Source organism: Convolutriloba macropyga, chromosome 7, assembly GCF_964194025.1.
Source record: "Convolutriloba macropyga chromosome 7, txConMacr16.3, whole genome shotgun sequence".
NCBI lineage: Eukaryota > Metazoa > Xenacoelomorpha > Acoela > Convolutidae > Convolutriloba > Convolutriloba macropyga.
Genome location: NC_134474.1, coordinates 39,972,062 through 39,994,390, shown reverse-complemented (window position 1 = coordinate 39,994,390; position 22,329 = coordinate 39,972,062). Strand labels below are relative to the sequence as shown.

The following is a 22,329-nucleotide window of genomic DNA, read 5'->3' as shown; positions in this document are numbered from 1 at the left end:
ACGATCCACTCGAAAAGCTAATTTCAACAGTCCCCGAGGTAGACCAATAACCCTATTACAAGTCGAAAGCAGATGCGAACATTGCCGTCTTCCAACAAATGAAATTGGAGCTAACAATGATGTCAGTACACAACCTTCAACAAAGCGACCATGACGAAATAGCTGAACCCCATGTACACAAACTGCAACTTTTAAAGCCGACACTTATCGAAAAACTCGATTCTTACGTCCCTATAAAAGTTTATTTATCCCTCACGTTTTGTTTTCCTCGGAAATCTGTTCTTACATATCTTAGTTATGTATCTCTACCACAAGTTCCACTTCTTAAGGAAACTAGCCCTAAAGTTTATGAAGTCTCCTGAAACAAAAATCCCAATGAAACAGGTTATGTCAGTAACAGAGGACCAATTTCCAATAGTTCAAACAGTGGAACATAAACTCAACGGAAAATGACATTCATAAACGAGTCCAATACAGATACAATCAGTACCGAAATGGTCAAAGAATTGAAGAACTTAGTAGAGTCGACTGTGGATCTCATCAGTCCCTCACTAGCCGAGGACAATCAAATTCAAGGGCATCCTGACGATCAAATCTCCACGAAAACGACAACAGCAACACTCATCTCCCAGACGACAATTCGCCTACCTTCCCAAACCAACTCCCAGATCAGATTCTCCAGCAACAACAACCCTCGGTGCACAATGCGACAACATAATCAACAGTTTAAGGGTGGCACATTGCAAAACTACAAAAATCAGAAAATCCATAAAACAAAAAAATAACTCTAATCTCTTTTAAATTTATCTGCATAAATTTTATCGCAAGAAGGGCTAGTGTAACTTCTTAAATAGTCCGTTACGTTTAAGTATGCTATCATTCTCTATTTTTTTCTTTATTACCTTGTATGGAGCGGTAATTTTTATACCAGCTTAAGAATGTACAATCACTTGTTCCAACACGAAAAACTTCTTGTTTTTGCTGAAACCGCTTATAAACCGGAAAATGTATCTATCTGTTTGTTCCTATCTAAGAAAAATACTTCATCCTATACCTGTTAAATCTCTCTGTAAAATTTATTGTAAGATTCTGCCTTTTTAAGTGTTGTTAATATTGTTATTGTCTTTCATCTAACGCGTGCCGGCGCATTCCTGTTTAAATCATGATCTGTATTTGTTAAAACAAGAAATACACTGTGAAAGAAAAACTTTATTGATAACTGTAAAACACAACCGAGATTTGGTAAGCTACTGATTAGGTCGACAAAATTTACTTCTTCAGTCAAGAAAATTGTCTTTTCTTTTCTTTATGAGCGAGAATTATGGTAACTGTCGGCCCTGCTCCGAAGTATAATAAAACAGAATATAAGCTCGCCATCGAGAAAAATTGTATAGCATCATTTAAATTAGTACCTTTAGCATCATTAATTTAACACCTTTGCAACATCATCGAAACACAACGAGAATAAACAGCCAGCACAGAAGTGAAACTGTCGCACGAAAATGAGTAGTTAAAAAAGCCGAAAAAATGTACAGTTAACAGTTTCTCTCCGTATTTTCATAGCCTTTTTGAAACATTTTACACACTGAAGTTACTTGCAATTTTCATCCAATAAATAATCCAGCTAGAACTAAATAAAGACTCCATTTTGACTGCTGACTGAAAAGCAGTAATCGGGGCAATAATATGCTAGTTATTGCGTCAGGGCTACTTTCATGTCTAAAAAATAATTAAAAGTGATGATTAAAAATTTAAATTATAAAATAAAAATAGAAAATGGCGTTAAATGTAAACGAAATCACTTAAAATGTCAAATGTCTACAAAAAGTTGAAGCATCTATGTCTCCTCAAGAAAAATGAAAGTCGAAGAACCTCGAATTAAAGAATAGTCTACGCTTGACAGGCTTTCTAATGATACCACTTGGAACACGGCCGAAATTGACAGAACAAAAAAGATAATACAATTGGGTATATAGTCCCATCACCCGCCCAGTAAGTATGGGGTTGGAACAATACAAACCTAATCAGGAAGCTTGTATATATCGCTGATAATGCCAACCTTCGTAAAACTTTCGATTTACTGAGGTCAAAAGTTGTTCCTACTTCGTAAATGCAATATCATACATTTGGTTACTTGACTTTCTATTCGATGACAAATAACTTTAACTAAAATTGGGGTCGGAACAATAAATTTTAATAATTTTTATCTAGTATAAGATATGTGCCTCATGTAATAGAATAGTGTTGCATTTCAATATTCATAGATGGCAACAATTCCGGTAGAAACAACTATTTAATAGGATTACTTAACTAAAAATACTTAATTTAGACGTGTATGCAATTTTATTCCTAAACATAGCAAAACTGCTCAGAAATTCGTTAGTGAAACTGGGCGGTAAATTCACGTACCATTATCTAACGTGTAAACTTTTAAACTAAGGAGCATAACCGTTAGTTATGCTCAAAAATATCAAATAACCATATAACCACCAGGAATATGAATTATTATAAATTAAATGTAAAGTTATAATAATTATTATGACTAAACATTCAATTAGACTGTTGCTTTCTGATTCTATTGTTTCAAATGTTTCACTATGCGGCCTTTCAGCCTTATTTAAATGCATTGATAACTCGATGTGTCGACAAGTTGTTGTTGTTGTCTAAAATACACTGAATGCTGGCTCGCCTGCTCATAAGTCATTGCTATTATATTAAGGTGGACGCATTGGTGGCCCTGAAGAACAGGAAGGCTAAACAGAGAGAAGAGAGAGATAGAAGATTGCTGTCTGGCAGAAGTGATGTAAGTGATCTTCAACAACAAAACGTTGATTACGATGACACAAGCATAAAGTAGCATCCAAGGTTTATCTTTTCTTAAGTCCGGGACTAGAAGAGGGATTATCTGGCGCCTGTTTATTTCGAACCCGGGTCATGGTGCCAACGCTAAAAAACACTAAATAATGTAAGATTTGCGAATAATTCGGTAAAAAGATGTAAAAATTGCGCTTTTTAGCGGTGAATATGGTGAAAAAATAGCAAGTGTTACAAAAATTCACCGCCAAAGATGCGGCCATTTAACGGTGAATTTTTATCACTGCTATTCACCGCAATTCTTTCATTATCTTTGTTTTGATAAAGCCTTGACTTGTAGACGTCAAAAAAGTGTCGCAACTGTAAGGAGGAATGTTGAGTGGCGGACATCATTTCAAAAATATTGTTTATCGTTCCCATGTTGAGGTCCAGACTCAATTTGGTTTATGATCAGACCCAGTCGAGCGCACACCCGTGTGTTCCCAGACCGAAAATACAGGGTCTGGACGGAAGTTCGAGCGCACTACAGTCTGGTCGATGGTCTAGAGATGGTCTGATCAGAGGTCTTTTTTGTCTGAAAATTCTGGACCATGGTCTGAAGATGATGTGATCAGAGGTCAATTTGGTCTGAAAAGTCTGATCATAGGCGGATTCGAGTGCACTTGGGTCTGATCAGAGCCGACTTCGAGCGCAATTGGGTCTGATCGTAACCTCTTCGAGCGCACTTGGGTCTGATCAGACATGTTTTCGAACGCAATTGGGTCTGATCAGGGACCATTTCGAGCGCATTTTTTTTTGTTTTTTTTTACTGAGAGATGTTGGCTCTGCCAAGAGGCAGCCACAAAGCTTCGTTCTGATCAGAGACCCATCATAAGTCCGATAGCTCTGATCAGAAAAAAGGAGTCCAGCTGATAGCAGAGGCCGGTCCCCTTCAGAAGAAACTTTGATCAACTGGAGACCACGATGTTTCATATGGAAAGCTGTCTAAACTCATCCATTGAGTCAGAAATATACACTAAACTGTACACTAAATAAAATTTGTTCTCAACAGTTGGCTTTCGTTTCCTTTAGCAATACTTTTATAATTGATTTTTCCTTAGATGATTTAAATACTGCAAACATCAGTTTTTATGAAAAGAATATATTAGAGCAAAACTAGGAGATTTTTTCATAAGTAAAATTTTGTCTCTGATCAGACTATTTTGAGCGCACTTGAGTCTGATCAGAACTGGTTTCGAGTGCACATCAGTCTGATTATAAATGGCTGCAAGCGCAACTGGGTCTGACCATAAATGCTTCGAGCGCATCTGGGTCTGATCATAACCTCTTCAAGCGCACTTGAGTCTGATTATAGTCTGATTAAGGTCTGGGCAATGGTCTGAATTTGAGTCTGGACCATGGTCTGAAGATGGTCTGATCAGAACACCTTCGGTCTGAAAAGTCTGATCAGAGACATTTTGTGTCTGGAAAGTCTGATCAGAGGTGTTTTGGGTCTGGAAAGTCTGATCAGGGTCAATTTCCGTCTGGAAAATCTGATCAGAGATAATTTCGGTCTGGAAAGTCTGATCAGACGCAAAGTTGGGTCTGGACCTCAACCTGGGTTATTATGTCACACTGCCCAAATCTGTTTCTTGATGTTTTCCCCCGAAAAACCATTTTTGCGACCCAAGATCAAGATTAAATCTAAAATATAAACAACCTTCCGAATATTGAGTCTTAGATACAAACAGAAAGGTACGTATCATTAACACACGTCAACGAAACATGATGTTTCGTAAAAAGTGAACATTTTCAGGATTCGCGGTCGGTAGCTTCCGAAGACGAGAGGAGGTCAATTGATGAGCAAATTGACCGACTACAGGCCAAGATAAACGAGAACAACTTATTGTCACCAGGCAAAAGACCGGTCGCAGCTAATCCAGGAGGAAACGTGAGTTTTGTACAAAGAAACACTTTAACGGGCAGTTTAGAGTTTCCTTTAAGTTCACAAAAGAAGTTCAATAAAATTTAGTGGGTAAAACTTTAAGTGAAACAAAACACCTCATTCAAAATATAGAACATTACAATCGAGAAAACTTTTAAAATCAATATTTTCAGTTGTGAACTTTGATTGCCCAATAACAAATCCTAGCAGCTACTTCTTATTCAATCTATAGGCACCGAAATATTTTTTTACCCTTGTTCGGCGTAGGTAATAAATAGCAATAAAGCCATTGATATAAATCAGAGACTTCGATCGTCATCAAGACAACTATCGATTGCGATCAAATTAGGTCGTCTTTAGACAACTTTGGCTCATTAATGATCGACTTTTAATGAATTATGGTTCTACTCCATAATTCTACTCAACAATCATCAGACGCCTCGAGACGACATCCAGTTATGATTAAAAGTTAGATCATTAAGGTTTTAGCCTTTCAACGTAATATAAATAAAACATTACTGACGTTTTATGAAAAAAGTTACAATTACATATTCTCACATCCAGGCTCTGACAGTTGGACGCCAAAATAGAGAGTTAATTTAAGAATAAGAAGTCTGATTTGAAAGATTATCACGGGGAAAACAGAAGCTCCCAGAGCTCTCAATTCTGAAAAGTTCCAGCCGGTCAGTCATTTTCTTAATGGCCAAACTGCCGTACATTACTCTTGGTTGTCAACATGTGTTGATAGCTGAACAACTTCAATTCATCATGTAATTAAGATCACCTAGTGAAAAGGCTTCAGAAGTCACGCAGTTCACACAAATCCAGGCAACGATGTTTTAAGATTAGAGTTATAAGCAAGCGTAGAAAACAGTGACAGTAAGGCGAATTTAGATCAAATTTGAGAAATTTTGTAAATAACCGTCTCATTTGTCCACGATTCGTTTTTTTTAACTATTGTCAACCGAAAACTGCTAGCGAAGTGCCAATTAAGCAGAAATCAAAGAAAACCTAATTAATTTTTAATTAGAAAAATTTCTCCGTTTTACTAACTGCGGTTTTAAAAGGCAAGTCACTGGTTTGAATGTACTCATGTTATGGTAGGTCACTTCAGTGAATTAACAAAATTTAGTTTCTGAACTGGGTCTGTAGACTAACTGAATGCAAAAAGACCAAGGAAAGTAGTGACATAAATCGTGGACAAATAGGACGAACTATTGTCACATATGTCTTTTATTTGATCAAATCGGACAAAAAAGTAAGTTTTGCGGTGTTATGACAGTGGGTTCACCAATTGTAGTAAAGCTTGTTGACGATGTAAAGAAAGAGTTCTTAAACTTTAACTACTGAAAATATTGATAGAAAACATCATTTATGCTGGCCCTGCTCGTGTTTAAATATTCAGAACGTTTCCATAATTATATGATGAAGAGATAATCGCAATGATGGAAAATCGCGCAACCGTCTTGCAAGAATTTTGTAAGATTGGCTGGCTAGCCAATCAACATCCACTATGGTAAGGGAATTCTTAGTTAGAAAATCTACATCACATGTGTTTGAGTCATTCATTATTAGTTATTAACTATAATGGAATGCTTCAATGAATTTTCTCCATCTTTAAACTTTTTTGTACAGAGAACTCAAATGTCAGAAACAAGAAGCAGGTTGTCAAGTGCCAAGCAAGCGTTGGAGATGAAGCGGGCAGAGATATCGCAAAAGGAACAAGGTTAGATTTTTATTGCAGGAAATTGCCCGATTGATGTTATTATTGCATAAAAAAAGTTCAAATGTGATTTCAAACTGTTCATACTAAATTTCTTACATTCATTTCTATGAAAACAAAAAATTCATTTGTGATAACTGTATGAAATCCCAATTCTCAAGTATGAATCCTACTTGATGTCAAATAACTGATTATAAATGAACTATTGCAACGCAAGCTATGCTTACAAAAAGTGTATGGTCCTTCCATGAGATCGGAGATCTCGAATAATTCTAGTATGAAACAAAATTATTTTTATGAAACCAGTAATTAATGCTTAATATACATCAGTTTTTCTCTAAATTCAATAACTTTTTGTTGGTTTTCTCGACCAAACATTAAACATTCATGCATCAGGATGAAAAAATCGAAGCATTGTTTATTGTGGATCTTTTCTGTTGTTCCCTCATCTCACCCCAGTATGTTGGGCACCCCCAGTTACATAAAACGTGCCATTTTATAGTAACTCGTTATGTATAAATAGGTCATGTGCGCTTGCGGTTGCAAATAATAGGCAACCACCCGACTGTTGGCTGTATTGAGAAAGCAAACGAAAAATATCGTTTATAATGATGAAGAAATTGCTAACTATTTTTGATATATGCATGGGAGCAATACCTTATTGGAAAATAAGATTTTGAAGCAGCATTTTGTAATTCATCTAAACTTTAAAACGTTAAGCTTGTATGGGCGTCTAACAAATTATTTTCGTCCATCTGATTATTGCACTCCAAAATATAAGTGATCGCGTGTCCAGAATTGATTTTTTGTTTTCTCCTAAAAAATATATTTCTAAAAAAGTTGCAAATCTCAAATTCTGGAGATGCATTGGACCTGTATCCCTTTTTCGTAATGTTTGTGCGCAAACTGTGCACTAGATCTCAACTTCAAGCTGAGCTGTTTTTGTTTTTGTCAAAAAAAATGATCATCTCGAATTTTAACAGCTTGGCAAACCGTAGAAGAACAAAATAGCTCAAATGAGGAAACAAATTTGTCATGTTTTAGCGCAAATCAAACATTTGGAGCAAATATAACGCTTTAAGAGCATAAATTGTAGCTTTTCAGCTCAATTAAAAGTAATTGAGAGTTATGAAAATGATGGCATATTTTGTTCTGTACATACCTAAAAGCTATAATTTGTTATAGATTAGAAATCTTTTAAACTAACGTCATGAATATGAACTTAATCAAACAGAGAACCCCAATTTCACCTAAAACTCAATGATAGCAGAAAATAAAAGATCTATTTTATTGAGTTTCGGCGCCCCTAAAAATGATGCCGCATCAGAAAAGGTCACAATTTGATCTTAATAAAAAGGCCTGTGACGTCACGTCGCTTAGAAGTATTCCAAATAATTTTTATTTGTTTCAGAAATAGCCAGACGCTTGGATCAGCTGGCCCAAGGAATCCAGCCTGATCCAGAGATTGTACCGGAATCCGATCTAGCGATAGCGAGAGCTCTGGAACAACAACAAGACAAGTACAACCGGATGATACAAGATCTGAAGAATGAAGTGGATGATTTGAAAAACTCCACCACTCCTCCTATTGGACACGAACCAACAGCAGCTGCACTAGGAACAGTTCGGGATACTAAGGTTTAAGAAAATTTCATCTGTCAAAATCTTTTGATCAGCAGAAAATGTACCTAAATTTTTGCACACTTCGCCGCTTAATTATGAGTAAAAGCTCAATTCTCAAAATCGCGATAAAATTATGAGCTTAGATGAAAATATAAATTCGGATAAAACTGAAACCGAGTTACATATAATTCAGCTGCATACGAACTTATAGCTTCGTCTAAGCTAATAATTATATCGCGATTCCGAAACTTCAAGCTACATTCTTTAAAATGAATGCGCTTTTCACATCTTGTTACTCATCATTAAGCGGTGAAGCAAGTGGAAATTTAAGAGCGTGTTCTGCTTCAAAACGATGCTTTGCGATATATATCAAAACTTTTTAAATTGGTAAGTTCAGGAAACGAGCAAATAGCGTTCAAAATGCACAACTGATACGGTTAAAAAAACATATCTCGATAGCAGGTGCTTGTGAAATTCGGGACATGATATTTTATATTAACGAGACAATTATTTTTTGGGATCTACTCTATTTTGGGTCCCAGTGTTTTTTACGCCCACGAATACAATTTATGTGTTGTTATGCAGCATATTACTATATAAAATATAGCACGTGCGTCAAGTTTAAACAGGTGGCGTAAAAGTTATATGCCCATTAAGCTGGGGGGGGGGGGGGGGGGTGTGGGGAGAGAGAGATTCAATTTTTGAAGCGAAAAAATTAGAATATACGATATCTAATATGATCAAAAATTAGTGTTCCAGTTTTTCTCAAAATGGGAGAATATATATGTGAGGCTGGTTTTTTTCAGTCACATTTTTTTTAACGCATTGTAGAGAAAAAACACGAGCACGAATTTATAGCACTTAGAGGCCAGTGTTGGCTTTTACAAAAATTCTTTTTTTGCTGCTGGTTAGAAAGGGGAGCTCTTTTAATAAAAGACAGGAACAAAGAAAAGTTTTTCTGGGCGGAGGTTGACGAAAATTTTGAATTATCAATTTATTTTAGTTTAATTGCCCGATAAATTGTAACAGAATTAGGCCCTCAATTAAAATGTTTATGTTATACAGCATGTTACTATGTAAATAATAGCACGGGCACGTGCATCAAATTTATGCAGGTGGCGTAAAAGTTTTTTATATCATATATCATAATTATAAATATAATTGCATTCGATTAAATGAATTTTTTTGAAAACAAACAACAGAGATGAGATCTTTGTAAAATTAAGCTTTCAAATGACAAAAACTGGAAAACAATCGTTTTGCTTTGGCAATTTTTTTAACATCCATTTTACTTTAGCAGTTCTATTGAGTTTTAATTTAACCAAAAAATTTAAATACGATAAACTATAAAAATGATTTGCATCTTTTTCTTGCGTTTAATTTAGTTGACCTGATTTCATTTGCCAGACGCCGTAACCAATTGGACAAATTTGATACCTTTTTATAGATTAAAGCCACAGAGAACAGTTTTTCTGGAGAAAAAGGAAAACCAAAAAACTTATAATATTCGTTGGCCGATTCAATTTGACCTCAATCCCACATCCATTTTTTTTGAAAATTGTTTTGTTAAAAAGCTACAAAATTGACCACACAATGGATATTTGCGACACGAAAACAACAAAACACAGTTCGGCGAAGAAAAATTGTCATTTTTATCTGTTGAATGTTCCTGCTGCTTCAAATGATTTTAAAGTTTAGGCAACCCGTTGGCTTCCAGTTGATTTACATTACCAGTGAATAGCGAACTAGAAAAAATTTAGAGATGTCTACAGTAGTGCGTCTCTTTAAAAAATTTTAAAAATTTCAATTCAGGAATTTTTTGGATATTTTAAAAATCACGTTTTTGGAATAAATTTTCACGCAAATTTATGCTACACCTCGTATACTTGCCTTTATAAACCTCCGTCACTGATTGGTAATATGACTTAAACTGACATAAATGGTTCCTCATGTGTGAATCAAAAAGAGAACAGAATAGGTAAGCGGTTAAAGGAAGAACGGGAAATAATTTGCTTTTTAAGCTTCCGTGGTTCAGACTTAGATTGATTTTGATATTTAGTTTGTTGAAGTTGGTTTATGTTGATTAACAGTCAATTTTTTATTGGTTATTTTTTGAGGTAGATTTTTTTCTGAATTACTGCAAGAAACTGGTAAATTCCTGTGTCCCACTAGTTAAAAAAGGGTACCATACAATTAGATTAGTTGCATTGATTTCTATATAAGCAATTCGTAACAAGATCAGTAGATAAAAAGTAAATTTGACAAAAAGAAGAAAATTTGTACTTTTCTCTAATTGATTAATATTGATTAAATCAACATAATGCAGAATCAACCCCTACGAGGTAAATAAATTACCAAAGACTTCAGTATTTGAGTGAACAAAATGTAAAAGAAATAATTTCATTCTTTTTCTTCGATTTGTCACGTAAATATTTGATTGATTTTGTTTTGATATGCTTGAGATAAATTGTTTAGAAGCAGAAATTGTCTGAATATTGCACAAATGAATTGAAAACATCTTTAAAAAGATTTCGTAATAAAAAGATAGTTCTGACATTATAAATTAATCTAATTTTTGATGATTTGTTGATGTTAGGTAAACATTTTCAACTGAATCCGGATTGTAACCAGTTGGCATTTCATTTGTTGGGCATCTTTTCAATGAATACAAAATTATGTGAGGAAAATATCAGTCTTTTATTTGTTTACTACTTCTAGCGTGAAAACTGATCACTTCACTTTTATTTTGCAAATTGCTGCCAGTGTTTATGTAAGATAATTTTTATTTATGATTGATTGCTCTTGCTGAACTTTTTGAGGAGCTGTTTATGTTGCAAATAATTAACAATACAGGAGGTTTGTTATCTGTTAAAATCATATCAAAATGAGTGTTGTGTTTTTTTTCACTTTTTATTTTAAAGCAATTTGTAATCAAGGTTGCTTCAAAACATTGTTCCAATATGATTTTTGCAAAACTGAAATTCGAAAGTGAACAAAGAAAAAGAGCTGTCTTTTCATTGTACATTTCAGTAATCAAATAATCTTTTTTTCAAGGTTATAGAATCAATGAACTTGGTTGTGGATCTGCAAGGTCTGAAGAGAAACTACTTAGAGAACGGTGGGGATGACCAGACGTTCTTGAAGCAGATAGATGACACTATCCAAGAAGCGATACAATTCCAAGCTGGTGAGAATACCGTAGCATCAGGGACGTATCGGGGCCAACAGGAGGCGGCAACGAAGTCGTTTGACAACGATCCTATTACCCAAAAGGTGCGTTCCTTAACACTTCTTGCACTACCTTAGGTTTGTGTTATATAGCACTAAGTTGCTGTTGCCTGTTGCAAATTGGAACTGATCAGCCCGTATGGTGAAAAATTGGCAGCGATTAGTCTTAGAAGTCTGGTGCGTACTTTACTTTGTCACACAGGGTAGGAACCCAGGTTGACCAGACTTGGAAAACTTACTAAGGCCTTACTGCGGCACCGTATAAGTCTTAGAAAAAAACCGTACTAAGATTTATAAGGTGCCGTGCTAAGGCCGTATCAAGACTAATAAGCTGCCGTAGTAAGGCCAAACTAAGATTAATACGGTGCCCTTAAAAATGAGATAGTGTGAACACTGTCAGAAAACTCTCTTTAAAAAACTTTAAAACTTTAAAAAACTGACTGCTGAAAGTTTTCCAGTATAAATTTTGTGATTTTACCTCCTCCTTTTTCATTTTTCATTCCGAGCTTGGGACTGGCAGTGGCGGAGTTACTGAAATTAACTATAGGAGTACTGATATAGCACGTTAACAACCGTACTCGTACAGTTCACCAAAACAAACAAAACAAGACACCAAATGAAAAAATAAGACAAATCAACTTTAAATACACATGATACTGCTGAAAAACTGTCGAATATTTCTCAAGTCAAGTTAAAAAACCAATTTTTCGAGATTTTTCCGCATGCTCTGTGTGGTTTAACCCCGCTCCTTTTTCATCCCGGCCTGGAGACCAGCAGTGGTGGAGTTACTGAAATTATCTATAGGAGTACTGATATAGCACGTTAACAACCGTACGTGTGCAGTTCTCCAAAACAAACAAAACAAGACGCCAAATGAAAAAAGACTTCCAAAACCTGGCCCGGCCTTTTCAGGGGAGCTTGAAGTTTTGAAATTTTGAACTCTTTCGAGGTAAATTTTTATGACCATCGGATCTATTTTCAGAACAATTTATAGTTTGAAAACAGTTCCTTAGAAATCTTACAAAAGTTAGTACGGCTTTATACGGTGCCGTACTAAGTTTTGTAATTTTCAGTGTTGAGAAAAGTTTAAGCCAGTGCCAAAAAAGTATATTAAAATGACTTCTATGAAATGAGCGTTTCATTATATATCGTTTTTAAAAAGTCAAACTATAGAAATTCGTAATTAGATCATTTGGCTACATTGCAGGAGAAAACTTATTACGGCCTTAAACGGCGCCGTTCAAATTTTTATAAGTTTTCTACGGCACCGTATAAGTCTTAGTATGTTTTCAAAGTTCCATCTAAGGTGGTAAACCTGGGAATTTAACTGAATTTTAATATTTAATGAAATAGATTTTTTTGTCAGCAACTGACCTCAGAGATATGTTTTTGACTTCTGCTTCAAAAATGTTTCAAAGTCACGTAAACGTCGCTAAATCATGTTCTATTACCTCTTGAGCTAGAGTCTGACTGTTTTAGTTTATGGAATATGAGCTTGAGAACAAGCGATTGATGCAACATTTGGAGGACATACGCAATCCTCGTGATCCAGGTAAATTACTTAACTTTTCCCCAATACCGCAAATTTTTCCAACAATATTTTGTGCATAAAAGACTTGTTTCCTTCACAACTTTGGAAATAGGGAAAACACACAAACATCATTTAAGCATATAAAGAAACTCATATAAACATTCCGCCTAGCAAAGCATTTATCGAAACCCAAGTTTTTTCCATTGCAGTCCACTGTTAGGTGAGAACTCTGGCTAGAAAGTAGTTCATCAAAAGTGTCTCATTGAAGTCCAATCTCTGATCCGAAATTTAGGCTTGCGGCTAATACCTATAAATTTCACTCATTGGGTGCCATTGCATCCAACTCATAGACCAAATTTGTCGCCTCGGGCTTAAATCCTTGAAAGTCTTTTCAGTGGATCCCCACTTTTGAACCGGAGATCTTATGGGCGTTTTTCTTGAAATGTTGTACCGCATATCCCGCCTATTCTGACATCATATTGGGCCCTGCAGGCGAATCACCATCCCTCCCGCACTCTTTTATCCTCCCCGAGACAAAATACCCCCTTTTTTCTAGACAATTTCCGCAACTTTTGCATCAAAAGGGAATGAATTTACGGAATGCATATGAATCACTTTGCGACCTCCCACCGGTTTCAAACTTTTTATTTAACAACAATTTCTAAAACTTGGAATAAAAACTATCTCTAAAATCTGTTTTTGTTGTCAATGGTTGCCATTTTTATTTTAAGAGACGGAAGAGATGAGGAAGATGCAGAAGCAGCATGCCCTGACTATGATGAAGATGCAGCAGGAGATGGAGGTGATGAAACACCAAGCAGAGATGGTCAAACTTAGAAGTCAGCTCTACGGCTTTCAGGGTCAGGACAAGGTCAGTTAACAAGTCTAACTATGGACGTCAAGTCGAACCATAGTCGAACTTACATAACTATCTTGTATGACTTTTTGCAGATCAACGCTTGTCATGTATTATCCTTCAACAATCTTAGAAGATTATTGCATGATTGCATATTTTGGTACATTAGTCTGGATTGCAGGATCCTACCAAGGTCTTACATAATCTCACTGCGAAGCCGCTCTTTCTTGTGAAGTTCTGTTGTCATTGTCAAAAAATTTTTTAAACTATTAGGTGCGTGTATTAGTGGTATTATAGTCAAAAGTGTGTGAAAGAGTTTGTCTCTCTAGGAGCCACCTATTGGTTTGGGACTTCCGATGCCTTCGATGCAGTTTTCGGGTAATGCACCAAAACATGAGAGCCTGGGATTTGGCAACTCAGCTCCACCAGTGATTCCAGCTCTGCCACCTGCACCATTTGATCCTGCGTAAGTGAAAAAAAAACATAAAAACAAAATTGTTTAGTTTTCAAAAAGTATTGTTTCATTGAGAAGCTCCAACTATTCTATGCAGACTCGTATTTCTACAGTTTACCAAGTTTCCAAGACTTTATTATATGCTGTCAAAAACTCTTTGCATGTTGTCACACTGATTATCAAAACAAATCATTGATTTCATTTTTTCAGTTTTTTCGTTTTCAAATTGTTGCTCCAACTCTCCAAGTTTCTTTGGGGACTGGGAATTTCTGGGGGAATAATATCTGCCTATTGAGAGGGGAATTGGATATTGCGCAAAAACTCGACCGGGCGAACGCATTTTTGTAGCCATTAGGCAAAAATTTTGAACTGAACATTTGTGGACATTAGGCGAATAGCAATTTGAAGACCTAAGGATGTTACTTCAAAATCCACTTGACGCTATAAAGTACGTAAGTGTTCCTAAAAATTGTCTTTCAATGAAAATGAGTAAATAAAGCTTTTTAAAATCTATCATTTTTGCTATCTTTTTGCCCCTAAAATAACATTCCGGCAAAAGTATTTGGCAAAAAAACGGAGGAAAGAGTCGAAAACATAAAAAATAAATAATATTCTTTTATTTATTCTAAACAGTTAAGAGTTATGGGACGTGAAAAATTCGAGGAAAAAGGTGCCGTAAATGCTGGACGAGCATAAAACGACGTGCTGCAAATGATCAATAATAAAAAATTTTTGACCGTTTTTGCAAGCAATTATCAAGAAGGGACATTTGCTAGGGACACTTGAGAACTTTGAAGCGCCAAGTTCATTTTGAAGTACCACTCATAAGTGTTTTATTTGGTATTCGCCTAATGTCCTCAAAACATTAGTTCAAAATTTTTGTCTAATGGCTACAAAAAATGTTTTTGCCTAATCGAGTTTTTGCTTGATATCTTACACCCCTGCTGAGCTGCTGAGAAGTACAGAAGTGAAATTAGGCAAAAATTATCAGAAAACTGAATCAATTGTTGAAATTGTTTCGTATCTCTCGTTTTCCCAAATTTCGTACGCTTAGGTACATTTAAACGCTTGATACACTTAAAACATGCAATATTTGCATTAAGATTCATAGCTACTCAGTGGAAGGAGCTACCATGACAGGTTTCAGAGAAAACGCATCTAACTTTGCAGTTTCTTTTTCGATTGAGAGACTGAAGATGTGAAGCATAACTCATCTGATAAAAAAACTGTGATAAAAAGGCGTTTTTTTGTGAAGTTCAATTTTGTTCGTGTTTTTGTCCTTAAGAAAAGTATTTAAATCTATTTAAGTGTTGTGTCCTCAAAAAAACCCTCTAATTAGTTTTCCTGAAAAAATTTCTGAAATCCAAATTTTCTGAAAATCTGTTTTGAACTTTTACAAACTTTTCTATTGTGATTTATTTTTCTTTCACTGTTTTCAAATAGTTTTTAAGGCAATTATATATCAACATTATCAATGAACTTCTAAACTTTTGTTGACGAAGTGACCTCTCGGATAAGACAGATCTGAGGACTTGTATTTTTTGAGTTCCGTCTTATGGCATTTCATGACTTCACTCGTTTTACTAATCAAAGAAGAAAAACATTTGAACACTGCTTTTATGGCGATGTTTATTTTCATAAATATAGTAATTTTTCCACTAATAGATTGAAGAATGAAGAAATCAGTTAGTTCAAGATACATGAAATACCGTCTTGTTTCCCCCTCTTGGAAAGATTAACGTATATTAATTTAACTGTTTTGAGCACAAATCTGGAAAAACAATGTAATTCAGGGCTGGCTTTCTGATCTACTACGACTTTGTGCTCAACCTAGAAGTGCAGTACAGAAGTGTGCGGTTAGTGGTGGTCCTGTTGAGAGGCAACAGTGAGTTCGGAACTGAACAGGTTCTGGGACTGAGAGAGTGTCAGATGACTCAACTGGCATCCACTGCTGGGTTTTACCCAAATCATCTCATGTTTGCACTAGTCGGCACGGAGCAAGTTATCAGCAAGTAAGCTATAACTTCAGTCGGTTATAAATATTTTAGTAAATGTTGTAATACCTCAATGAAGGGCCTTATTCGAAATTGACATTGATGGATTTAACCATGGTCTGCAGGCTCTTCTCAGATGTAAAAAATTATCAGCAAGTGGACTGAAATATACGTGCAGAATTTAAATGTGAATTTAATGATCATTTAATGCCGAAAACATCCCAAAGTTTTGATAGACACATAAAGTTATCCGTGTGGTTATTTTTTTTGTAAAGTAGGATCCATTCCAACTCTGTCACAAATATGAGTTTGATTCAATGTCACTTAATTAGAGATTGTCATATTTAGGTAAATTCACTTTATTGGCATTCCTTGAGGGAAAAAAATATAAATTCGATTATGCCTGCTAAACTGAAATATATGAGAGAAGAGAGAAGGTTGGGTATTTTCATTGACATGTTGCAGATTTCTAATAAAATCTTCCATTAGAACAATGAGGCCAGTAATTTTCCGATCGCATCTGATTACATTTTTGCACGAAAACCGACGTTAATCTTTTGAAGCGAAAGAAAGATTACTTCATAGTTTGAAAACTGATTAAATCCTGAGTTATCAGAACTAATTCAATTTTAATAGCCCCGAAGCTATAGCGAAGCTGTTATTGATCTCATCGGGTTTTCTGGCAATCCAAAGGGGCACCTGTTTTTCGATGATCTGTTCGCAATTTTTCCAATTTTTTATAGTCAATGAAAGCTCAAACTGAATTGATGGTCCAGGGACTAATAATGAGACAACAAATCCTGCAAATTTAAGGCACCAAATTGCTGCGAAAGTGCATTTAGACATTCGTGTTTAAACAATTTTTTTTTAAATTTTTTGCTTTTCATTGTATCGTGAAAACTACTTAATGTGATACATGTGTTCTAAAACTACTCTGAAGTTGCGATTGTTTGAATCCTTGAACGATATTTTTTGTACATTTTACTATGACCATAAAAAAATTTAGATAATTTTTTGTTTTACCGTAACTTTTTTGCTTTACAGTTGCTTACTATATTTGTTTTTGTAGAATTTTCAATATATTATTCTTGTCCGTATTTGTTGTTCTCTTGTTGGCTTATCAGTTCCTGCCCCAAGTGAGAGGAAAAACTGTTCCCACTGGCCTCCTATAGCGGATTAAGAAAATGCTAAGAAAAAAGTTTAATAATGTATTCAGGTGGTGGCAATCGATTTTGACTTTGAATTCTTTTGATTTCAGAAAGTCAATTGATTTTTCTTTTTTTTTGTCCATTTCAGTTGTCTTTGTTGTCTTTCAACTTTGTCTCATTGATGACAGACCTCGCATTCGTTTTAATGAAAATTTTATTGAAATTGATTAAAGGTTATAGCCTTCACTCTTATTTTTTTTGAAAATTTAAGACTATTTGAATTTCCAAGAATTGTCACTACATTTTTTGAGAAAAGCGAAAAAAATAGTTGAAAGATATTTTTGTTTGTTTTTAATCCAAACCGTAAGTTTAACAAAACCAAAAATTAAAAGAAAAAAAATTTTCGTTTCGAATAGCGAAATAATTAGTTTTTTAGATTGATTAAAGATCTCATTTCGCAGAGAAATTTATTAAAAGGAAATTTTTCTCTTTATCAACTAATAAAAATTTTGGACGAATAAATTGTGTTGCTAACAATTTATTAAAAAATTGAGAAAGAAAAAAACTTCTTACAGGTTTTGCAAAGTTTTCCAATCGTTTGTTCTTATGGTATACCTACAGAAAATAGTTTGCAGACAAAAATGTCAATACTTATGGATGTCTTTTTAATAAAAACTCGGTCCGAAGTTGATACAATCCAAAGCTAAAGTCTAAAAAAGACTCCTCTAAAAAACCTATAGAAGTGAATAAAGTTAGGGTAAAGCGTCAAGTCCTCATGAAAATTTTTAGCGTCGATAATTCCTTGGAGAAGACAAAACTCAAAAACCTTCTATAAAATATATTCTACGCGTGAGGACTTTTTAACGATTCCCCACACAACTTTCTACAATGAATACATCGATTGGCCAACATTTACAGATTAATATACAGTCGAGCCTATATTTTCTCCTTCGATTAAGAGGGGTCGGAACAAAAAAAAACACACTGTATTGCAATGTTGGTCATTGTCAAAAACCTTTACGCGTAAAATTTTCAGAGATAACGTCTAATTTGCAATTGTTATCAAATTTTAGCTTTACAAGGTCTGAGCCACAAATTTTGGCAAAAGAGTGTTATTACAAACACCGACCGAGAAAGTTCTGGCCGAGCTCTGCTTAAATTAGCATCGTTAATTATTTTGCTAATCATGGCACTGAAATTGCTTATTGTTCCGACCCCTCTTGAGGGGGCGGGGGGGGGGGAGGAACTATATACCCAAATGTTTTTTTTTTGTTCAGGCAATTTTGGCCGATCGATATATTCATCGTAGAGAATTGAGACTGTAGTATCATTAGAAAGCCTGTCCAGCATCGAATATAGAATTGAAAAGATTTTTCTGATTTTCGTTTTTCAAAGGGAGTTAACGAGGTTTAAACTTTTGAGAAAATAGAGTGAATTCCGTTGATTTTATTCTCATTTTCCGGAATTTTTGACTAAAATTTTGCTAATATTGCTAACATTTATTTTTCAAAAAAAGTCTTGTTGATTTTATTTTTAAAGACAAAAACTATTGTTGGCCAGTTTTATTTATTTTTTTGTCAAAAATTCTGGCTAAATATTTCAAAATTCAGACTTTTTCATCAAAAACAGAAAGAAATAAGTTTTTTTAGTCCACGTTGATTCAATTTGCAGGAAGTACACACCCAAACACCAATAACACAATCTCTGTAGGCTAAACAGGGGCCTATTTCTTCTTCAACTTCCGTTGCTAGTGCTCCATAATTAAAACTTGGGCTTTTTTGCTAACTTTACTCAAATTTACTTTACTTTTTTTATCAAATTCGCAGCTTTTACTTTTAATTTTTTAACTAACAAATTATCTATATCCATAACATTCGAAAAATTAAGTGTTCTTAATGGACAAACTACATTAGCAGAGCTGGTCTTGGACCAATCTTGAATTGTTACAATCCAAAAATAATTCGGATTGTAATCAGTAGGTCTCTTTATAAAAAAATTTTCGATCTTTTCTTATATACTAATTGAAAAACAGAACATTTCAAATCGAAGCTTACTGATGACATTTCCAATTGGATTTGTCGATAGCTCCAATATACTGTATCTAGTTGATTACTTGAAAGCTTCTGGTCGTTTTGACTTCTAAAAATATTTGATTTTTAAACAAAAATGGCTGATTGAACTTTGCCTCCATTTTTATCTTAATTTGGTCAATTTTTAGCTTAGTTCCAGCATTGAAAGAATGCTTCCTCTTTCTACTGATTTCAAATTCAATATTTATATCTGTTTTACACCTTAAGTTATGGTTTTTTGGCTTTGATACGACTAGAATTCACATTCTTTTTATTTTCAGGTATTGCCCATTTTTCACGTTTTCTAGTTTTGTCACGTTATAACGTTATTAACAGTTCAAATATGACATTATAAGCTTTCAAAATAAGGCACAATCGATTATATTAAAATCCCTAAGGATATAGACTCGAAGAATTTAATTGAATTTTTTATTTTGTCTTTAGCTATCGTTTTTTCTTTGTCTTTTTAGTCGTATGAGTTTTCCTAGGCAATGACCCGAATTCATTGGTTGTTCATGGAAGAATAGACGAGCTGATATTCTGATATTAGTAGATAGCTGATGGCTTTCATGACTTTGAGAACAATTGTTTTCCAAAATAAAAAAAAATTTATCGTCGCAATTTTGTGCGTTTTATTGTCTGTTTTTTACCTAGTCTCGTTAATTACAGACCAAATATGACAATATTGTTGTCAAAGGAATTAGTGTCACAAAATCTAATGTTTTTAAAGAGTTCGTTATGACTTTACTGGCTTGGACACAGGTTTTTCACAAAAAAGTAAGATAATTTTTTATTTTTGACATAATTTACGTTCTTTTTCTAGACATAAGATATATTCTGGATAATTGCAAGTCTCAAGGGCTTTTTTGAAAAATAAATGAATCTATTTAATTATTTCATTTTGTAATTAGTGGCTTTCATGTCTTTGAAAATAATTTTTTTCGAAAAAGAAACAATTATTAATTATTTTGCATTTTTATCGTTTTTCTTTACTTGTTACCTGGTTTCATTAATGAGAGGTCACCTAATACGTTATTCGTGCTCAAATAAGGTGCAATCTAACATATTTTGAGCGCCAAAATCTGGCTTTACTGCTACGAAAGCGATTTCTGGCAAAATTTAACTGACTTTTTGTTTGTTGTCTCTTTGTTGTTCTTTTTGTAACCGAATACAAATTGAATACCGAAAGTTTTTAATTCCCATCTTTAGAAACAGTGGTAATTGTGAAGCTAGGGGATCTTTAAGTTGATTTCTAATGGTTTTCATTACTTTGAAATTAATTGTTTTAAAAGAAGTAAGCGAATTTTTCAAATTTACTGTTTTTGTTCTTTATTGTCTAATTGTTACTGAGCCTTATTATGGACTGTTCCCATATCTTTTCTGGTGAATTACATGTTATTTTGTTTAGTTTCAATTTTATCTGACGCTATTTTGACTTTGTTATTAAGTTTTGTTTTTTAAAACGGACATAAATTTATTGATGTAATTAATGTTTGTTGTTGTTGTTTGATTTTGCTGTTCGTCTTGACTCGCTTGCTTAATATTGGCATATCTCATCAATCTAATGCATCATTTTTTACTCCACTGAGTTATTTGCTTTGAAGGCTATCTTTTCGTTCATACACCATTTTTTTTTTTGAAAAATACATGATTTTGGTGGGTTTCTATCTGTTCCTCAGTTGGTAGACAATTATGCCAAAATTGTGGATGAGCGGGGTCGGAAACTTATGTGCGATCGCACATTACCGAGCCTCCTTGTTTTAAATTTAAAACACTTTTGTCAAAGACGCAACTTAAGAGATAGTTGTAGCTCCTCGTGTTGTACTTTTGTAGTATTCAACCATCTGAGAATACAACCATTTTGGTGCAAGTTCAAGCAACAAACAGCACAACCGCAGATTTAGAGACCATTGCGTGGACAAAGATCCTTCTCTTTGATGACCAACTCAGACTCATTTCCGGTCGGTGGAAACTTCCGCTGAGAAAACTTCCCGTCAGACCGGAAACAACTCCCAGGGATCTTAACACTATTCCTCAGGTGAATATCATCACACCAATTTTCCTAAGATAACCTATTTGAGAGGTCGGATTACATGAAGATCGTGCGTATGTCAGCAAAAACAATCCGCTCGTTAATTTTGAATTGACATGCGTCAATTTAAGTAAGTCTTACGACAAATAACCTTGAAAGATAAATTTGAAATGTCCTTAGCAAATAACAATTTTCACTACGTTTTCAGGAAGGAGGAATGGAGCTGTTCTACCGACTGGTCAACTACAGGGACAAGGGAACACAGAACAACGTCCGCTTCGGACCTCAAAACCATCAGGAGTATCAATATCCAACTATAAATGTATATATTCCCTCTTTCCTTTTGCTTATAAACTGAACGAGATTATTTCTGGAAAAACGTTGAAAGCCGGTTTCATAAAAGGGAAAAAATACGAAATCATAACTTGATCATAGTTAGGCTTCAAAACCGATCGAAACAATCATTTTCGTTACACATCTGGTCTGATATGATCAATTCCTTACTTTAAAAAGGTGTCCCGTTTTTCACCCCTGTTTGCGTATAACCCCTACATCTCACCCCGATTATTTCACCCCTCTATCATTTGACCCTTCACCATTTTAATCCTTTTAATAATTGGTTCCATTAACATTGGCATTATAAAATAAGCAGAGCATTTTATAAAAAAGACCATTCCTTATGTTAACGACCAGCATTGTAAAAAACGATTATTTTCTCTCCAAATAATGCCAATCAGAAACGATAATTTCCTTTGGTTATGGAGGCCAAATTTAAACTTTGGAGGAAAGTATTCAATTGTGGAAAAGTTTATGGAATAACTAAGAATTACAGATGAACTCATAGTTTGTCAATATGCATAAAAACTGTTGATCGGCAGTGAGTTCTATACTTTTAAAATGAAAAAAAAAAATAATCTTGTGACATCCTAATTC

At 34.5% G+C, this 22,329-nt stretch overlaps 1 protein-coding gene across 2 annotated transcripts in view; it reads left to right on the top strand.

Moving 5' to 3' along the window:
* Nucleotides 1–22,329, top strand: part of LOC142342860 (uncharacterized) — a 71,279-nt gene that overhangs the window by 11,682 nt on the left and 37,268 nt on the right. For both annotated transcript variants that reach the window (XM_075394493.1, XM_075394494.1), the window contains exons 3-13: nucleotides 2,720–2,803; nucleotides 4,610–4,744; nucleotides 6,374–6,464; nucleotides 7,873–8,099; nucleotides 11,139–11,357; nucleotides 12,792–12,864; nucleotides 13,575–13,714; nucleotides 14,029–14,165; nucleotides 15,947–16,165; nucleotides 21,198–21,402; nucleotides 21,605–21,718. In XM_075394493.1, the coding sequence (XP_075250608.1) occupies nucleotides 2,720–2,803; nucleotides 4,610–4,744; nucleotides 6,374–6,464; nucleotides 7,873–8,099; nucleotides 11,139–11,357; nucleotides 12,792–12,864; nucleotides 13,575–13,714; nucleotides 14,029–14,165; nucleotides 15,947–16,165; nucleotides 21,198–21,402; nucleotides 21,605–21,718 (1,644 nt within the window). The remainder of the gene's footprint in view (nucleotides 1–2,719; nucleotides 2,804–4,609; nucleotides 4,745–6,373; nucleotides 6,465–7,872; nucleotides 8,100–11,138; nucleotides 11,358–12,791; nucleotides 12,865–13,574; nucleotides 13,715–14,028; nucleotides 14,166–15,946; nucleotides 16,166–21,197; nucleotides 21,403–21,604; nucleotides 21,719–22,329) is intronic.